The 19163-nt window shown below is 40.9% G+C and overlaps 1 protein-coding gene and 1 pseudogene across 2 annotated transcripts in view; one reads left to right on the top strand and one right to left on the bottom strand.

The window, feature by feature from the left end:
• Positions 1–19163, top strand: part of Tbc1d32 (TBC1 domain family member 32) — a 213273-nt gene that overhangs the window by 16156 nt on the left and 177954 nt on the right. For both annotated transcript variants that reach the window (XM_029482691.1, XM_021174643.2), the window contains exons 4-5: positions 15209–15277; positions 18552–18677. In XM_029482691.1, the coding sequence (XP_029338551.1) occupies positions 15209–15277; positions 18552–18677 (195 nt within the window). The remainder of the gene's footprint in view (positions 1–15208; positions 15278–18551; positions 18678–19163) is intronic.
• On the bottom strand, positions 3380–4532 carry LOC110303531 (annotated as a pseudogene).

The following is a 19163-nucleotide window of genomic DNA, read 5'->3' as shown; positions in this document are numbered from 1 at the left end:
GGTAATGTGTGTATGTGTGGTTTGTGTGTGTGTGTATGTGCACACACTTTCCTTTTTTGGTTTTGCTGTTATGTGTATATCTTTCTTGTGTTTTCATGGGTGTTGTTAACCTCCTTAGTTTGGAGTTTTCCTTCTTGCATCTCTTAAAGGGCTACATTTGTAGATAGATATTGTTTAAATTGGTATTTATCATGATTATCTCATTTTCCTCATCTATGGTGATTAAAAGTTTCTCTGGGTATAATAGTCTGGTTGACATCTGTGGTTTAGAGTCTGCAGGACATCTGTCTGGCCCTTCAGGCTTGTTGAGTCTCCGATGAGAATTAGGTGTGGTTCTAACGGGTCAGCCTATCGTCAATGCCTAAGATTCTCTCTTCCATCTCTTATATTCTGTTTTAGGTTTAAATGAAAATAAATCAATACTTGTATTCCTGGCATTAAAAAGTAAAAATACCCCAGGAATGAAATTTATACTTTTTGGGTTCATATTTACAAAGAGATTATCTAAGGGCCAGGTTCAATTTTCTCTGGGTATCCATTTAGCTCTTTAAAAGGAAATTATGAGTTATGCTGCTCTTCTTAATCACAGGGAGGTATTTTTCTGAAATTCACTGATCTTCTGAAATAAAATGTACATAATCAATAGTAAATTTTATTTTTTGGTTCCAGATGCATCTTAATAAAGTACATGAGAAGACTGTGGATCTTGCTGACACACAAAGGTTGTACAGCCACAGCTTTCAACTGGACGTTATTTCATTTTCCAAGGGTCAGCAGAGCTCGGACCTCAGGGGAGCACTGCTAACCTCTTAGTTGTGGGAAGGGGTGGCCTCTGTTCGCTCCTGTTTCTCCTGGGCTACCTCAGTTACTCTTGTATCTCTGTCCTAGTACCTCTGCCCCTGGATTAGTATGGAGAGACTGCAAATTGCAACACTAGGAGACACAGAGCCTTTGCCACTGGCCAGAGTTAGAGTCATATAGAACATCAAGGCACCATCAAGATATCAAAGGCAGTGTCTTCTTAACTAGGGAATAAAGAAGAGCTATATGTGAGGGCTTTTGACTATAGGGATGGTACTCTGGGGGTTCAGGCTAAGATGAGCTCCCAGGACCCTCAGGAGCTGTGAGCCATCTGACTCTTAATCTCCATACCCTGCTGTGTGAGGAGCCTACGCTCGGCACAGTCCTCATTAGGAGTCATCCTTGTGACTCACACACCTGAGTGTGACCCAGATATCTGTAGAGCCAGATATCTCTGGCTCTGGGCTGATTCCATGTGGTCCACTGTCGTCCCGTCCCTCTAGTTAGAAGCCATAGGACCCTGAGTTAACTGTGGGGTCAGCTGCTCCAGGCAAGCTGCTAATTAGCATAAAGCCCTGTTACTTACAGATGGCCAAACTGAGAAGTTGTACTCAAAGTACAGTGGGGTGCTGACCCTCCTCAAGTGCCAGGATGCCCTTTCTCCCTTCTCCTTCCCAAGCTAAGCAGCTGTCATGTATGGCTCATGGTCACCATCTCACCATAGCCACTGACTGCCTTGCCACTCTGACTGAATTTCTATCTACCAGTCTGTCAGCTCTTGGACAGCATCTCTGCATACCTCAACTTTGCTGACTCAAACCCAGAACCTGAAGGTTACTGCTCAGTGGGGATGTCCCTGCATGACCCTTGAGGTCAATCTCCAGCATCAGTGAGGGAAAGAAAAGCAAGAGGCTGAGCTGGCTGCTCACTTTTCTGTGGCCCCAGAGAACTTAACCAAGTTCCCATCTACTTCCATCATTTGACTCTCCAGCAGGACCCTTGACTGTGGCACTGCTTATCCACATGCCACCTTAATCACTCCATCTGCTTGCAGAAGGCTCTTCCCCAGCCCGCTTCACCAGTGCTCTGCCCACAACTAGGAGAACTCCATGTCACTCACTTCTTATATTCGGAGAATACTCCCATCCACTAAACCCTTGGAGTCAAGGCTAGAAGGACTCAGCTCTGGCTGAGCAGCCAGTGTGGGAGCAGGCTCATGGCCCCACAGTGCCAGCCAGTGTTCCAACATCTACTACCTCATATCACACATAGCACATGAGCGCACCGATGACCACTTCTTATAGAATGGGAGGTCAAGATGACTCTGTCCCTCACACTGGCCTTTTTGTACTGGCATGGATGTACCCTTAACTGGGGTCTGTAGAGCTGTGTCTTCTCAAAGTCAGCGGGGTCAGTGTAGCCCCCAATACTTTACAGGTATCAGATGGTTGGCAGAGTCTATCGGTCTCAGGAATCCCCTGACCTAGCACCCCAGGTTCTCAGCCTTGGCCACACTGAGCTCAGTGAATGTTCAGGGACACCTCTATTCCAGTAGGTTAAGGTCAATAGGTGGTTCAACTGATGTAGGTAGGACTATCCACTCCAGAGTGGGAGAGGTTCAGCCTTTTGAGTCAGGCCTGGCCCTGCTGTTTTAGCATCCTCCCCGTTCCTAACACTGAAGATCTTGAGCTACAAATCTCAGAAACTCACAGGGTAGAAGCCTAGTTAGGGTTTATGATCTCTATGGCTCAGGCTTGGCTAGTGGATTAGAAAGCTCCACCCAATGGCCTGCAGCACCAGAAATCACTACCTTGAGATCATAACTAGCAGGGGATGAGGGTACTTGGAACGAAGGAGTGAAGAAATAAGTAAGTCAGCCATTCTTCACCTGTTGGTGCCTTATAAGTCTTGGACATCTCCCCAGCACTGGATCAGCCTGTTGCTGTTTACTAAGATAGATAGATCCCTTCTGATCTCATGATACCTGTCCCACTCAGCCCACAGGTCCTTCTGCTGCCCCATGGGCTGATCCTATCCTGTCAAATGTTGGACAGTCAGGGCTATGGCCCATGGTGTTTCATAGAAGTAAGTCCAGCTTCTCTGGGCCAGTTTATAACATGATTGCACAACCTGGTCACACCAAGCCCAGTGGGGATAGGTATAGAACCTGCTTCAGGTATCAGGTACCTTGAATATATACCTGTGTTTGTGGAAGGCAGGTGATCATAGAATGAAGGCAGGGCCTGTCAGGCTTAAGGGTGATGCTGAGAAGGGCTGCCTAGAAGAGTCTGTGATTGTTCACATCTTCCAAACCCACATCCCACACAGGCCTTGCAAAACACTCAAGGCCTGAGCCCAGAGCCAGACTGCCCTAGGGGATGGGGGTTGTGTTTTCACCTGGCCCACAGCAGGCAGTAAGTAGTGAGTAGAAAGGATTCCAATTCAAATTCTGGACTAGGAAACACCCATGCGTGTGGACCCATAGCAGCTGTCTCATGGTAAACAGAGAAGAGGCCTGTATTTCTCCAGTCACTCCATGGCTTAGAAAAGTTCAGTCACTTGGGGGTTGCTTTCCAGCCTACAGCAGGTCACAGAAGTAATCCAGGCTTTGGCCCAGCTCCCAGATGGAGACCCTGATGCCAAGCTCCCTGACTAGTTCCAGCCGCACCTGCAGAGACTTCAGAGTTGGGTAGAAGACAACATGCTTCCCGCCACAATTCTTCTTGTACTCAAAGAAGTGCTACGCAGCCTGGCTGTTCATACCACTCATGGCCTGTGGTCTTTCAGCGTCTGTATGTACCTGGCTCCAATGACAGGCTCACAGGCATCCTTGGAGGCTGCATAATCCATGCCATAGAAGTTCAATCCCAGGAGGATCTTGCTTCGCCACTGTGACTTGGGGTCTAGACCTGGACATAGGCTCGAATCCATGACAACGGAGCATTAGGACCAGGCTGCTGTGATGTGGAGTAGTCATATGTCATGAGGCTGAAGCCATCTAGTATGGGGGCCAGTTGCTCAAACTCCTTGTGTGTAAACATGCCCAGCTGGTCAGTTCCCAGGATGACAGCAGGTGGGATGGCCAGAATGACCAGCAGCCTGGCCTGGTGCAGCGCCTCAGCCAAGTGAGTAAGCATGTGAATGAGGCCTACATGTTTCTGGCTCAGCAACTGGATCCAGACCTCCACCACAAAACCGTCAAAATGCTGGTTCTTTGCCACCTCTACCACAGTCTTTCTGAGCTCTTCTATCTCATCCTCACTGTCTAAGATATTTCGGAAATCATTGTAAGTCCAGTCTTCAAACAGAAGTCGAGGCACTATTGTGCACACCTTTGGCATGCTTCTTGACAGCTCACATCCACCCTTGGTCCACATCATGGAGGCCTGTAATTTCAAACATCTCACGACCACTTCTCTTCAGCTGCAACCAGACTGGTGAGATCTGTGTGAACTTGCTCCCAAAGACCTTGGCAACATCGTAGCCATGGCTGTTCCATGGAGTGACATAGCCTAGGACCTCTCCAGCAAAGTTTCTCTCCCAAGCCCTTGCTGAGCAGTAGCTACAATGTTCAAGAACCACATCCTCAGCTTTGATGTCTGTTTATCTGAAAACTGAGTCTTTTCCAGCAGCATCTTTGAGGCAGCTTTTTTGGCATCTGACTTTGACAGGGTAGTGTGAACAGAGCCACAGACCAGAGCAAGCCAGACGACATGAAGAAGTGGCCACATGCAGTCACAGCAGGAGCCAACCTCTGGGCCTAGGGGGGCTTCATGTCAGGAGACCGCAATAGTAAAATTTTAAGCTCAGCCTTTAGTATTAGCTTAAATTATTACATTTTTCTCCTATTCAAACCTAACAACTGGGTATCAGAATTATTATTTTGAAGTTTTTCCTTGAAAATTAGTTTCAAATAGATATAAGAATTAAATCTTGGGCTGGGGAAATGGCTCAGCGGTTAAGAGCACTGACTGCTCTTACAGAGGTCCTGAGTGCAATTACCAGCAACTACTTGGTGGCTCACAACCATCTGTAATGGGATCCGATTCTCTTTTCTGATGTGTTAGATGACAGCTACAGTGTACTCATATGAATAAAAAATAAGTAAAATCTTTAAAAAAAGGAATTAAATCTTCTGTTCTGACTTATGAACTCTCCTGCTTTCATCACAACTGTATGATAGCAACTTCTGGTAGATATTCATAATAATTGTGTTTAATTGTAAGAGAAGTTTCTTCAGAAAATAATGATTGCATCCATTAAATCATTAATGATGTCCTAGCAGGTCATTCAGGAGAATTCATTCTCACATAAGTGCTACTAGAGATTGATTATTAGTCATTTAAAAAACTTTTGAGCCGGGCGTGGTGGTGCATGCCTTTAATCCCAGCACTAGGGAGGCAGAGGCAGGTGGATTTCTGAGTTCGAGGCTAGCCTGGTCCACAAAGTGAGTTCCAGGACAGCCAGGGCTATACAGAGAAACCCTGTCTCGAAAAACCAAACCAAACCAAACCAAACCAAACCAAACAAAAACAAAACCACCACCAACAACAAAGCAAACAAACCAAAACCAAAACAAAACTTCTGTTAGTCTTCAGTGTAGTTGTTGGGCAATATTGATCACTGTACCAATACCATGCAGCTTTTGTCACAGTTGTTTTGTAGTACAGCTTGAGGTCCAGGATGCTGATTCCCTCAGAAGTTCTTTTATTGTTGCGAACAGTTTTCACTATCCTGTGTTTTCTTTTTTTGTTCCAGATGAATTTTAGAATTGCTTGTTCTAACTATGAAAAGTTGAGTTGGAATTTTAATGGGGGTTGCATTGAATCTGTATATTGCTTTCAGCAAGATGGCCATTTTTTATTATATCAATCTTACCAATCAATGAGCAGTTTGCTGAAGTTGTTTATGAGGTTTAGGAATTCTCTGGTGGAGTTTTTGGGGTCACTTAAGTATCCTATCATATCATCTGCAAATAGTGATAGTTTGACTTCTTTTCCAATTTGTATTCCTTTGACCTCCTTTTGTTGTCTAATTGCCCTAGCTAGAACTTCAATCAATATAATGAATAGAGAGAGAGAGAACTGCTTTGTCTAGTACCTGATTTTAGAGGGGTTGTTTCAAGTTTCTCTCCATTTAGTTTGATTTTGGCTACTGGTTTGCTGTTTATTGTTTATTATGTGTAGCTATGGGCCTTGGATTCCTGATCTTTCCAAGACTTTTAACAAGAAGGGGGTTGAATTTTGTCAAATGCTTTTTCAGCATCTAATGAAATGATTATGCACTTTTTATCTTTGAGTTTGTTTATATAGTGGATCACATTAATGGATTTCCAGATACTGTACCATCCCTGCAATGGTGAGATGAAGCCTTCTTGATCATGGTGAATGATCTTTTTAATGTGTCCTTGGATTCAGTTTGCAAGTATTTTATTAGTTTGCATAGATATTCATAACGGAAATTGGTCAGAAGTTCTCTTTCTTTGTTGTGTCTTTGTGTGGTTTAGGTTTGATCATAACTGTGGCTTCATAGAATGAATTAGGTAGTGTTCCTTCTGTTTCTATTTTGTGAAATAGCTTGAAGAGTATTGGTATTAGGTCTTTTTTGAAGGTCTGATAGAATTCTGCACTAAAACCATTTGGTCCTGGGCTCTTTTTGTTGGGAGACTTTTAATGACCGCGGCTATTTCTTTAGGCATTATGGGNCTGTTTAGATGGTTTATCTGATCCTGGTTTAACTTTGGTATTTGGTATCTGTCTAGAAAATTGTCCATTTCATCCAGATTTTCCAGTTGTGTTGAATATAGGCCTTTGTAGTAGGATCTGATGATTTTTTTGGATTCCCTCAATTTCTGTTGTTATATCTCCCTTTTCATTACTGATTTTGTTAATTTGGATACTGTCTCTGTGCCCTCTCATTAGTCTGGCTAGGGGCTTTATCTATCATGTTGATTTTCTCAAAAAATCAGCTCCTGGTTTGGTTGATTGTTTGTATAGTTCTTTTTGTTTCTACTTGTTTGATTTCAGCCCTGAGCTTGAGTATTTACTGCAATCTACTCCTCTTGGCTGTATTCATGTTTGCTGTTAAATGGCTAGCATGTGCTCTCTCCAGTTTCTTTATGGAGGCACTCAGAGTTATGCGTTTTCCTCTTAGCATTGCTTTCATTGTGTCCCATAAGTTTTGGTATGTTGTATCTTCTTTTTCATTAAACACTAAGAAGTCTTTAATTTCTTTCTTTATTTCTTTCTTGACCAAGTTATCATTGAGTAGAACATTATTCAGCTTCCATGTGTATGTGGCCTTTCTGTTAATTGTTGCTATTGAAGACCAGCCTTAATTAATAGTAATCTGATAGGAGGCCTTGAATTATTTCAATCTTCTCATATCTGTTGAGGTCTGTTTTGTGACCGACTATCTCGTCAGTTTTAGAGAATGTACTGTGAAGTGCTGATAAAAAGTATATATTCTTTTGATTTAGATAAAATGTTCTATAAATATCTGTTAAATTCATTTGGTCCATAACTTCTGTTAGTTTCACTGTGTCTCTGTTTAGTTTCTGTTTCTCTGATCTGTCCAGTGATGAGAATCAGGTGGTGAGGTCCCCCACAATTATTGTGTTAGATGCAATGCATGCGTTTAGCTAGTAAAGCTTCTTTTATTAACGCTCCTTGCATTTGGAGCATAGATGTTCAGAATTGAGAGTTGTTCTTGGTAGATTTTTCCATTGATGGGTATGAAGTGTCCTTCCTTATCTTTTTTGATGACTTTTCATTGAAAGCCGATTTTATTCGATATTAGAATGGCTACTGCAGCTTGTTTCTTGGGACTATTTGCTTGGAAAATTGCTTTCCAGCCCTTCATTCTGAGGTAGTTATGTCTTTGACACTGAGATGGGTTTCCTGCATGCAGCATAATGTTGGGTCTTGTTTACATATCCGTTCTGTGAGTCTATGTCTTTTTATTGGGGAATTGAGTCCATTGGTGTTAAGAGATATTATGGAATAGTGATTGTTGCTTCCTGCTATCTTTGATGGTATTTTTATATTTGTGTGGATATATTCTTTTGGGTTTGTTGAAAGAAGATTTCTTTCTTGCTTTTTTTAGGGTGTAGTTTCCCTCCTTGTGTTGGCATTTTCCATCTATTATCATTTGTAGGGCTGGATTTGTGGATAGATATTGTGTAAATTTGGTTTTGTCATGGAATATCTTAGTTTCTCCATTTATGGTAATTGAGACTTTTGCTGGGTATAATATCCTGGACTGGCATTTGTGTTCTCTTTGGGTCTGTATGAGGTATGCCCAGGATCTTCTAGCTTTCTTAGTCTCCTGTGAGAAGTCACGTGTAATTCTGATAGGTCTGCCTTTATATGTTACTTGACCTTTTTCCCCTAGTGCTTTTAATATTCTTTCTTTGTTTAGTGCATTTGCTGTTTTGGTTATTATGTGATTGGAGGAATTTCTTTTCTTTTCCAATCTATTTGGAGTTCTGTACGTTTCTTGTATGTTCGTAGGTATCTCTTTCTTTAGGTTAGGGAAATTTTCTTCTATAATTTTGTTGAAGCTATTTACTGGCCCTTTAAGTTGGGAATCTTCACTCTCTTCTATACCTGTTATCCTTAGATTTGGTCTTCTGATTTTGTTCTGGATTTCCTGGATGTTTTGGGCTAGGATCTTTTTGCATTTTCCATTTTCTTTGACTGTGTGTCAATGTGTTCTATGGTATCTTCTGCACCTGAGATTCTATCTCTTGCATTCTATTGGTGATGCTTGTACCTATGACTCCTGACCTCTTTCCTAGGTTTTCTGTCTCAAGTATTGTCTCCTTTTGTAATTTCTTTATTGTTTCTCTTTCCATTATTAGATACTGGGTGATTTTGTTCAGTTCCTTCACTTATTTGGTTGTGTTCTCCTGTATTTCTTTAAGGGAATTACTTATGTCTTTCTTAAAGTCCTCTGTTATCTTCATGAAAGGAGAGTTTAGATCTGAATCTTACTTCATAGGTGTGTTGTGGTATCGATATCCAGGACTTGCTGTGGTGGGAGAACTTGGTTTTGATGCTGCCAAGTCAAATTGGTTTCTGTTGCTTATGTTCATATGATTGCCTCTCACTGTCTGCTTATCTCTGGTGTTATTTGGCCTCCCTTTCTCTGACTAGAGCCTGTCCTTCCTGTGATCCTGTGATCCTGGATGTGTCTGAGTACCTGGGGAGTCAAGCTGTGAACCTGGATGTGTCGGAATACATAGAGTGTGTAGAGTTGAGCTGCAACTGGGCTTTGGGCTGTGTGGGATCGGGTTCAGCTCTGGGACTCTGCTCCTGGTACAGGTGGGAACTGGAAGGCGCACAGGTCTGCAGTGTAGCACTTTTAATGGGAAGCACAATTTCTCTTTGATCAGTTTACCTAAAATATTTAGGAAATTTTAGAATAAGTTTAACATTTCAAAACACTAGAACATTATTTTTGTTTTGAAATTACCTTAGTCTGTATTTAATGTTTATTTATATGTAGGTGCATACTTTAAAAATTTTAGATTTAGTATAATTTTAAAAAGGCTATTCAAGGTGAGCCTTGATATTCTGAATTTATCTTGAGCAAAGTCAGTCTGCAATAATCTATGGTTGTGCTACTGATGAACTTTGACCTTGGTTCTTAATCTCTTATTTCTGAAGCCTCAGATTTGTTTTTGAATTTCTATTTAAAAAGATCTATTTATTTTGTGTGGTTGTGTATTTTACCAGTGTCCTAGTTTTGGTTTCTCTTGCTATGATAAAACTCCATGACCAAAAGCAACTTGGGCAGCTGATTGTTTATTTCAGCTTACAACTCTCAAGTTATATTTAATCAGTGAGGGAAGTCAAGGCAGGAACCTGGAGGTAGGCCCTGAAACCAAATCCATGGAATCATGCAGTTTGCTGGCTTGCTCAACCTGTTTCATACTTAACCCAGGATACCTGCCCAAAGGTGTCAATGCCCATAATGGGCTGGGCATTTTTATATCAACCATCAATTAAGAAAATGTCCTACAGATTTGCCTACAGGCACTTACAAGGAAATGGTGGTGCCTGAGGTAGACTGGGTCTTCTCATATCAATGATCAATTAAGAAAATATTTCACAGACATGCCCACAGAACAGTCTGAGGGAGGCAGTTCTTCAAATGAGGTTCTCTCTTCTCAGAGGACTCTAGGTTGTGTTAATGTGACAGTAAAAACTAATTAGGACAAAGATGAAACATTATTTCAGGTAGTGGTGTAAGGGCATGTAAGAACAATGGGTGACAGTTACTATAACGTACTGTAAATACATGAATTCAAAAACAGTTTTGACCATCTTTTGTTCCTGCTTTTCTCCTTTATGTTAGGCTTAGAAATGATCTCTTTAGTTTCTGCGTTAACACATGCAATTATGGTTTAATTCTTTCTGGAAGCTTCTTATATTGTCACGGTCACATCTGTTACCTACAACAGATCCATGTGGTGCTTCCCAGATTAAGCCACAAATACTGCTTAATGCCATTAGGGGCTTTCCATCCAGGCAGTATTTAGAACCACTGAAAATCCAGGAAATATGTACCGAAGTCAACACTTTACATGCTCTAGTTAAATATGTTCTAGTTTGTTGCTGTGACTATTTATATTTATCCAATAATAAGCAATAACACAAAAACAGTTCTTAATATAATGCGAGCCAGCTTTAAGTCAGACTAGACTAGTGGTATATATGAGCCTCTCTTGGTATTTTATATGAAAGGTTACAGAAGGTTTTGGGGGAGTAGTGTGGAATGGTTGATGAGGTCCAGATTGTGAAGTGAAGGCAAAGGTTATGCTTTAATCATTATTTATAGATCCTAGCTGTAAAACTTGAGTGCTGAGTAAATATTCGAGACAAATTACATCCTGTGGCTAAGTTGCGTAGCAAAGGGAAATCATTTCAAGGTTTTATAGAGAAGTGCTTTTAGGAGGACTTCTACTATGTTGTAAGTGTAAGAGCATGGTGGGCCATAGTTGTCAGGAGACAAGTTGGAAGGCTATCTCTGTCATTAAAAGAAACAACAAGAATTTGAACTGTGGAGGCTTGGTAGTAGTAAATAGAGAAGGATCCATAAATTTTATTGATGGAGTCTTATAATTGGTGCAAGTAGTATCAGAACCAAAGTTGTAGCTGTGGTTTATTAGCTCCGATGGCAGTACCTTGAATTTGGTGCTGTGATTAGAGTAGAGACTCAGACATGGAGACTCAGATGTGGAGACATGGTCAAGTTAGGTTTTTTTTTTTCCATATCAGATGCTACTAGAAGGACAAGTAGCAAAAAATGTCACATTCTCCTGATAGAAAGGTGTTACAGCTAACATAGTATGAATCATCTGTGAAGCTTAACTGTAGACAAGTAGGTGACAGTTGCGGTGGCTCATGCTTTTAGTGTGAGTAGACGCAGAATTGTCAGAAGAGATTTAGGAGCTTTGATGTTTTATTTTTTTATTAGATATTTTCTTCATTTACATTTCAAATGCTATCCATAAAGTCTCCTATACCCTCCCACTGCCCTGCTCTCCAACCCACTCACTCCCGTTTCCTGGCTCTGGCATTCCCCTGTACTGGGGCACATGATCTTCGCAATACCAAGGGCCTCTCCCCCCATTGATGGCTAACTAGGCCATCCCCTGCTACATATGCAACCAGAGACACAGCTCTGGGTGGGGGGGGGTACTGGTTAGTTCATATTGTTGTTCCTCCTATAAGTTTGCAGACCCCTTTAGCTCCTTGGGCATTTTTCTCTAGCTCCTTCAGTAGGGGCCCTGTGTCCCATCCAATAGATGACTGTGAGCATCCACTTCTGTATTTGCTACCTTTTAATTAATGAATTTATTAAGTTAATTAACTAACTTAGTTTCTAGTAAGGATTTTGCAGTGCAGCTAACCTTGAACTCCCAAACCTGCTGTATAGGTCCAGCATTGTTGAGTTTATATATGTATGTCACCTTGCCCATTAGGGTCTTTGAATTGGGTAAATCTCAAAGCAGGAAGGAAAGTTAATTAGCTACAAAGAATGATCACAGGATACTAGAGACAGTGAGGCTAAACACTAGGTGGTGGCACAAGCCTGTGGTCCCTGTACTTTGTAAGTGTATTCAGGAGGATAATGGATTCAAAAGGCCAGCTTTGGCTAGACAGGGAGTTCATCAAATGCTGCCTGACTATGGAAGGTCTTCTAAAGAAGCAGAAATGAAAGATTTTTAAATGTGGTATTTTGTTTGTGTATTGTAATAAGACACTATGATGAAGGTAATTTATAAATGAAATTGTTTAATTTGGGGATCAATGTTCCAACGATTAGAACCCATGGCCATCATGGCAGGGATAATGGTTGCTGGCAGGCAGTCATGTCTCTGGAGGAGAAGCTAAGAGATCATGTTTTGGTCCATAAGCAGAAGGCAGAGAGAGCTAACTGGGTGTGCCTAGGCTTATCAGACTTCAAAGCCCACGCCCAGTGACACACCTCCTCCAACAAGGCCACACCCACCAATTCTTCCCAAATAGTTCCACCAACTTGGGATCAAGTATTCACATATGAACCTATAGAGGCCATTTTCCCATTAAAACCAGTATGTTGATGAGAGAGTAGTAGTGACAAAGGAGGAGAAAGTTGAGGAGCTACAGTGTTGGTGAGCCAAGACAGTTTTGTAAACTATAAGGTTAGAGATTTCAGTGTCTGAGAGAGATATTAGACATAAAGAAACTAGAACATGAAGTCTTGTTACAGCGGCCTCTTAAAAGAGATGAATTCTGTTTAGAACTAAGGATTATCTTTTTAATTGACTGCTACTTAGCATAATACTGCTTGTCTCATCAAGTGTAACAGAATGTTTAAGTAATTGCTCGCTCACCATTTGTCACAGCTGTTATGGAACTTGTAATTGTATGGCAGATGTGAATGGATTAATGTGGGTATCAGTGAACTATGTTTTCAGCTTTCTTCTTAAATAGGCTGGTGTAGGTGAAAACAGTTACTTCATATTCTCTTATATAGATAGCCAAGAAATGTAAGATTTATCTGACAAATTTTCAAATTTTAATAGTGATAAAGAAAAGCACTCAATTAGCTCATGGATACTGTAATGTTGTGAGGCGATGTCTAGACTGAGGAAGAGAGATGGGAGTTGAGGATAAGGTGCCTAGAAGAAGGAACTAGGGCTTAGAACTCCAAATGCAACTTCTGTCCTGCATCTGTGACATGATTTGTCCTTGTTTAGTTTTTTGACCAAAAACAAATCGGGGGGAGAGAGGTCTATTTGGTTTACATGTTGCAATCATAGCCCATCATTCTGAAAGGTCAGGGTAGAAACCCAACCTGAGCAGAAGCAGGAACCACGGAGAAAAGCTTCCTCCTGCCTTGTTCTTCATGCTTGCTTAGCTGACCCTGTCCACATCAAGTATTGATCAAGAAAATGCACCATAGATGTGCCCATTGGCCAATTTGATGGAGGCAGTTCTGTAATTGAACTCTCCTCCTCCCAGGATAGGAAACTAGCTTTCCTCTGCTGTGTCATGTCGACAAAAACTAACAAGTACTCTTTTTTGTTTTTAAAATTTTTCTATTGAGATTGTGGGTAAGACATTTAGATACTGATAACAATCTGTAAAAGTCATATGGTAGAAATGACAGAATAAATCAATTACAAGAGAGATGGAAGAGCCTGGCAGAAGAAACATATTATCTGTTATTTAAATGAGTATGTATAATAAATAATATAGGCACATGCTTTAGTACATATACTGTCATTCATATATATGTATATGTGCATATGTATGTGGTATGCATTCAGATGTGTATATATATAGGTATTTGTGTGTCTTATCTGTATGATTTCTATTCTACAAGTTACCAATATTTATGTATTTTTCCACTAAACAAGATAGCTGCTTTCCTCTATATGTGTGTCTATTTTATCATTATCTTTTATAATTTTAGTTACTTAATTGTAATAAAATTGAAAATTTAAGCTTAGGCTCTGTTTTCATGTTTTTAAAAGTAGCAGCACCTAAATGGTAACTCTGTATCTCCAACTCCAGGAAATCTAATGTGTCTCCTGACCTATTCAGGCACTGTGTTGCGCAGACATAGGCAAAACACTTATACATATGAAATAAAACAAACAATTCTAAAATAAAAATTAAATAACATACATGTATAGCCTTTTCTACAGCTAAATTATACAGTTTTAAAATGAGCAAGATGGGACATTTTGAAGTCTTTTAAAATAATTTTTAAAGATTTATTTTTATGTGTATATATGTGTGTGTGTGTGTCTGTGTGTCTGTATGAGTATATACTGTGGTGTGTGTGAGTGTGTGTGTGTGTGTGTGTGTGTGTGTGGTGTGTCTGAGTGCGCTCAGAGACTTTGAATTTAGAACTGGAGTTGTTGACAGTTGTGACCTGCAAGAACCCAACTCAGATCCTTTAGAAAAGAAACAAGTAACTCTGACTCATATTTGTGGCCCCAGATTTGAAAGAAAACTTATGTTGTATGATATGAAATCTTAAATTCATGTGGACTTTCTCTTCATGGGGCAGCTAGGCCTGTTCTCTCTCATTGTTCCCATAGAGAAAGACAATCAATAGGCCACACCTAGCTTTGAGGTAATTTTTCTCCTGGGCACTTAACCACTTAGTAGGGTACTTAGCCCTGTAGTTGGGCACTCCTTTAGGTATGGGTTTGCTAACGTGAAAAAGAACAAGGCCCAGACCTGTGGCTAGTAAGGGAAACACCATGGCCCACTGGGAACTACAAGTGACCATGTTATACTCTTAACAGAGTCGCAGTGAGGTGCGGAGGGTGGTGCAGGGCACAGACTGTCCTGTCACTAGGGGATGTTTCTTCCAGATGGGTTGGTTCTGAGGTAGTCTTAGTGGAAAGTGGGCAAGTGTGCAGATCTAAGGAGGAGCCTGTGCGTGAATGAAAGCCTTTCTCTAGATGGAGGCTATTATTTTTGGATAATTTCGCCAAGTACAGAGGTGAAGGGAAGTTGAGGGTCACACAGAAGGGTTTCAGTAGTGTGCTGAGATGTTCCTGCCTTTCTGTGTTTGCTGTTTGCTAAATTTGTTTCATACATATCATGTTTCTGGATATGCAGTGTGTGTGTGTTTAATGTCTTTGAGTCTTACAATGTTGTGTACATTATGGTTGTTCAGCAAACATATACAGGAAGGTGCAGTATTCTGTTACAAAATTTTAGTTCTGACTAAAAAACTGTGGCAAACAAAAGTTAGGAGTTTTTCCAAGTCAAAATAGATCATGTTTCCCTTGTTCAGAGTGACTATGTATCTGTAGTTGCGTTAGCAATCATTTATGGTGGTCCTGCTGGAAGTCTACTAAATAACTGTATGTCCTTTACTTATTCCATTACAGAGTTACAAATTCTGTCAAGGGAAACTACGGTTGATTTTAGACCAGTTGGATCCTGGGCAACCTAAAGAGGTAAGATTAAAAGACGACTGTCAAATAGGATGAACCTATAGACTAGACTGCAATTAGTAGTAGCTGGGCTGGGGTTTTTGTTTATGTGGTTGATTGGGTTTTATCTATTTTATTTATTTATTTATTTATTTATTTATTTATTTATTTATTTATTTATTGTTGTTTCTTTTGGGGGGGTTAGATTCTAGGCATTTATTATAAGCAGTTCTGGGTTAGTAACCACGATTAGTTTTTCTTTCTGAAGTGGATACTTGTATCTCGCTTGTGTGCTTGCTCGCCCACTCACTTCTTTCTTCCTTTACTTCCTGTATATCCACATGTGCCCATGTATTCATGTGTGTGTGTGTGTGTGTATGTGTGTGTGTGTGTGTGTGTATGAAATCCAGGGGTCAGCATCAGTTGTCATCCTCTATTGCTTACCACCTTATTCATCCATTGGTTTATTAATTATTCATCCATTGATTGGTTGGTTTATCTCTGTCTGTCTGTCTGTCTGTATTTATTTAGAGACAGGGTCTTTTCCAGAGCCTGGTGGTGTTGTAATTATTTAATCCTGGGCTCAGGGCTTTTACCCCACCTAGGAACGTTTAGTTCCTCTATAAAACACACACACACACACACACACACACACACACACACACACACACACACACACACAAACTTAATACTTATAATAAGCCTTAATCAGCACTAAAGCTGGGCAGATCTCTACCCTCTAAGCTATTTAGCTATGTATGTGTGTGTGTGTACACAGGTATGTGTGTGCAAGTCTGTGTGTGTGCCCCATGCATAAGTGTACATGCTAATGCCAGAGGAAGACATTGGGTGTTCGGATCTCTCTCTCCCCACTTTATTCCCTTGAGACAGGGTCTCTCTCACTGAAACTGAATGTAGTTCAGCAGCTAGGAAGGACCAGTGATCCTCCTGTATCTGATTCCCGTCATGCTGAGGTTAAAGGGCATGCTTAGCTCTTTCTTTGGGTACCAGGGATTTGAACTCCAGTCTGTGTGCTTGCTGTGATGGCTGGTTTTTAATGTCAGTTTGATACATGCTATGGTCATTTGGGAAGAGAGAACCTCAACTGAGAAATGCCCCACCAGATTGGCCTGTAGGCAAGTCTGGGGGTGGGGATTTTCTTAATTAGTGATTGATGTGGGAAATCCCCGTCCTTTGTGGATGGCACCACCCCTAGGCATGTGGCCCTAGGGCATAGAAGCAGGCTGAACAAGCAATGGGGAGTGAGCCATTAACAGTGCAGGAACTCTGCTTCAGCTCCTGCCTCCTCCTCTGATGGCCTGTGATGCAGAAGCATAAACTGAAATAAACCCTTTCCTCTGCAGGTTGCTTTTGGCCAGTGTTTTACCACTGCAAAAGAAACCCTAACTAAGACATGTGCACAGCAAGTGCCTCCCCACTACTATTAAAATCTACTTTTCTATCAATAACCCTGAGTTATCACTTACTGTGTTTCATCTGGGCTACTCCTATCTCTAATTGGTTAGCCCTCAGGACCATGTTTCTTGAACTCAACTCACCTAACCTCCACCATTCACCTTCTTCCCCCTTGTAGTTCTCCTCCAACCATAAAGCTCCTCATAGCTCTTCTCCAACCCCCAAAGCCCAAGAAATCTAAACCCCACCTATGTCTCTTCTGCACAGCTATTGGCTGTTGTTATCTTTATTTACCAATCAGAAATAACTTGAGGGCAAGGTCTATGTGATGAGTGTCTCCTGTCTCTGGGACAACCAGGTCTTGGGGAGCCCCCCTACACAATAGATAGTAGAGGACCAAACCTCAACAGCCTCATGCTCACTGGTTGCCTGCACTGGCTGGCCTATGAACATTGGGATTCCTCCACCTCTGCCATACCATCCCCCATTGCTATTATTACTGATGTATAGCACCCTGCCTAGATATTTATCTGCATCCAGGGGATGTGAACTTAGGTCCTCACACCCCCAGGAAGAATTTCTTTAGAGAATTATTTGGTTCAAGGAATACACATATTCTCTCTGTTTCCTTAAAGGGATAACTCTATGTGTAGTTGTTTACATAGCTATCGCCATTCAGTATTTTATTGTTAAGAAAACTCAGTGCTTGTTTGTTTTTAGAAAATCTGAGCATCTACTTAATGAATATTTTAATAGATAATGTGGTATATTATCATGTATGATGTCTTGAAATACGTATATCCTGGGTAGTGAGTTTAATATATTTAAATTTTGTATTCAGTTTAAATTGATTACTTGTAAATATATTCTTGTTCAGAAACCTATCTGCTTTCAAGTAGATTTTGTTCTAGTTGTTAACTTGAAATGAGAAATTATTTAATATTGGAACCTCCTGAATTTTCAGATGCCCTTTCAAGTCCTCCTAATCCCTGTGCCCCAGGTATGATTAGCAGTTTTTCCTCTACGGGACTTTATAGATATTTTCAAGCATCCTGCATTCCTCCTCATCAGAAATAGCTGAGTCTGTAATGAAACAGTCTGCTCCTGTCTCTGATGTCTCTCTTCTTGTCACTCACTGGGCTTCAATTGTTTCAAATGACCACACTTTGAGTAGAAGCCTTGCAGTATTGCCTTTTAGCAATCGTGAGAGTGCAGAGAAAGCTGTGCTCTACTGAAGTGGAGACGTCTCCACTCATGTCCCTTGGGTCATAGTGTCTTGGGTGAATTCTGATTGGATTCTAAGTTGTCTGATTAGGAAATAGCCTTTCTGGGGGAATACAGAAATTCAATTTTGCATTTCACTGCTGAATTAGGTTTTCTACTTCAGTGGCTAGAAGGTCAGAAAATACGTTCCAGCAGAAAAGTGAAAATGTTTGCTCAGATTGTTCCGGAGTTGCTGCTCAGGGAGACTGTCATGGGAATGCTTTTCCAGGGGCTGTGTGTGCACTGTGCTAGAATTAGAGCCGCAATCTGTAGCCACTCCAGTGGGAGCTTATGAGTGTGGGGAACATCTGGGATGAGGCCACTGGAAAATGCAGCTCAGTGATTGCAATGCAGCCACCATCCATTTCTCCAGCTGTAACACAGTCTCTGGTAGGCTTACTGTTTCAGACTTCCCTATAACCTATTTTTTTTCTCTATTTAGTATTTAGTTTATGAAAAAGTATTCCCAGGAGCCAATTTATAAATGGGTATCTGATCCTTAAAAGGGCCTCATTAAAATAGATTTTCTCTGGCTGCTCTACCCTTTAGTAGTTTGCTAATGTGTTGGAGAAATGACATTCTTCTAGCATTAATATCATTGTTATTTTAAAATCTGTAGGTGAGATATGAAGCTTTACAAACATTGTGCTCAGCTCCCCCGTCCGACGTCCTGAGCTGTGAGAACTGGACCACTCTCTGTGAAAAGCTGACCACATCTCTGTCTGATCCAGATCCTACGTTCACTGTAAGAAGATGGCCTGCGCACTGCTGCCTGCAAGGGGGATTTGATTGTTTTCTTTAGTAGCTCAGCTATGGGACTTTAGGGTTTTAAACCACAATAGACAGTAGGCAGATAGTTTTGGGTAAACAGGGTATCCAGATAACATTTGTCTACTTTAAATCACATTCTTTCATCAGTGGGGGTATTATATACTGGGAAACAGAAAAGGTTTGGGTACCACTTTTGTTATTTATATCAAAGAAAAGGATGCTTGCCTAGTGACGTGGACACAGTTCAAAGCTAGGAGCAGCAGAGGATACTTTACCCTTCTATATAAACTTTGATATGTGGACTTTGGGCAGGGAGAGGTAATTTTAGGGTCACCTCTAGCATTTCGAAGCTAAGAAGAAATACAATTGTCAGTTTGCTGGTGTTTTCTTTTTTTCCTGTATTTGATAGAAGAGAACCATGCCTGACTATATTTACTTTTTTTTTTTTTAATATTTTTTT

Source organism: Mus caroli, chromosome 10, assembly GCF_900094665.2.
Source record: "Mus caroli chromosome 10, CAROLI_EIJ_v1.1, whole genome shotgun sequence".
NCBI lineage: Eukaryota > Metazoa > Chordata > Mammalia > Rodentia > Muridae > Mus > Mus caroli.
Note: the sequence above shows the minus strand (reverse complement) of the source record. Positions and strands in the feature narration are given on the sequence as shown.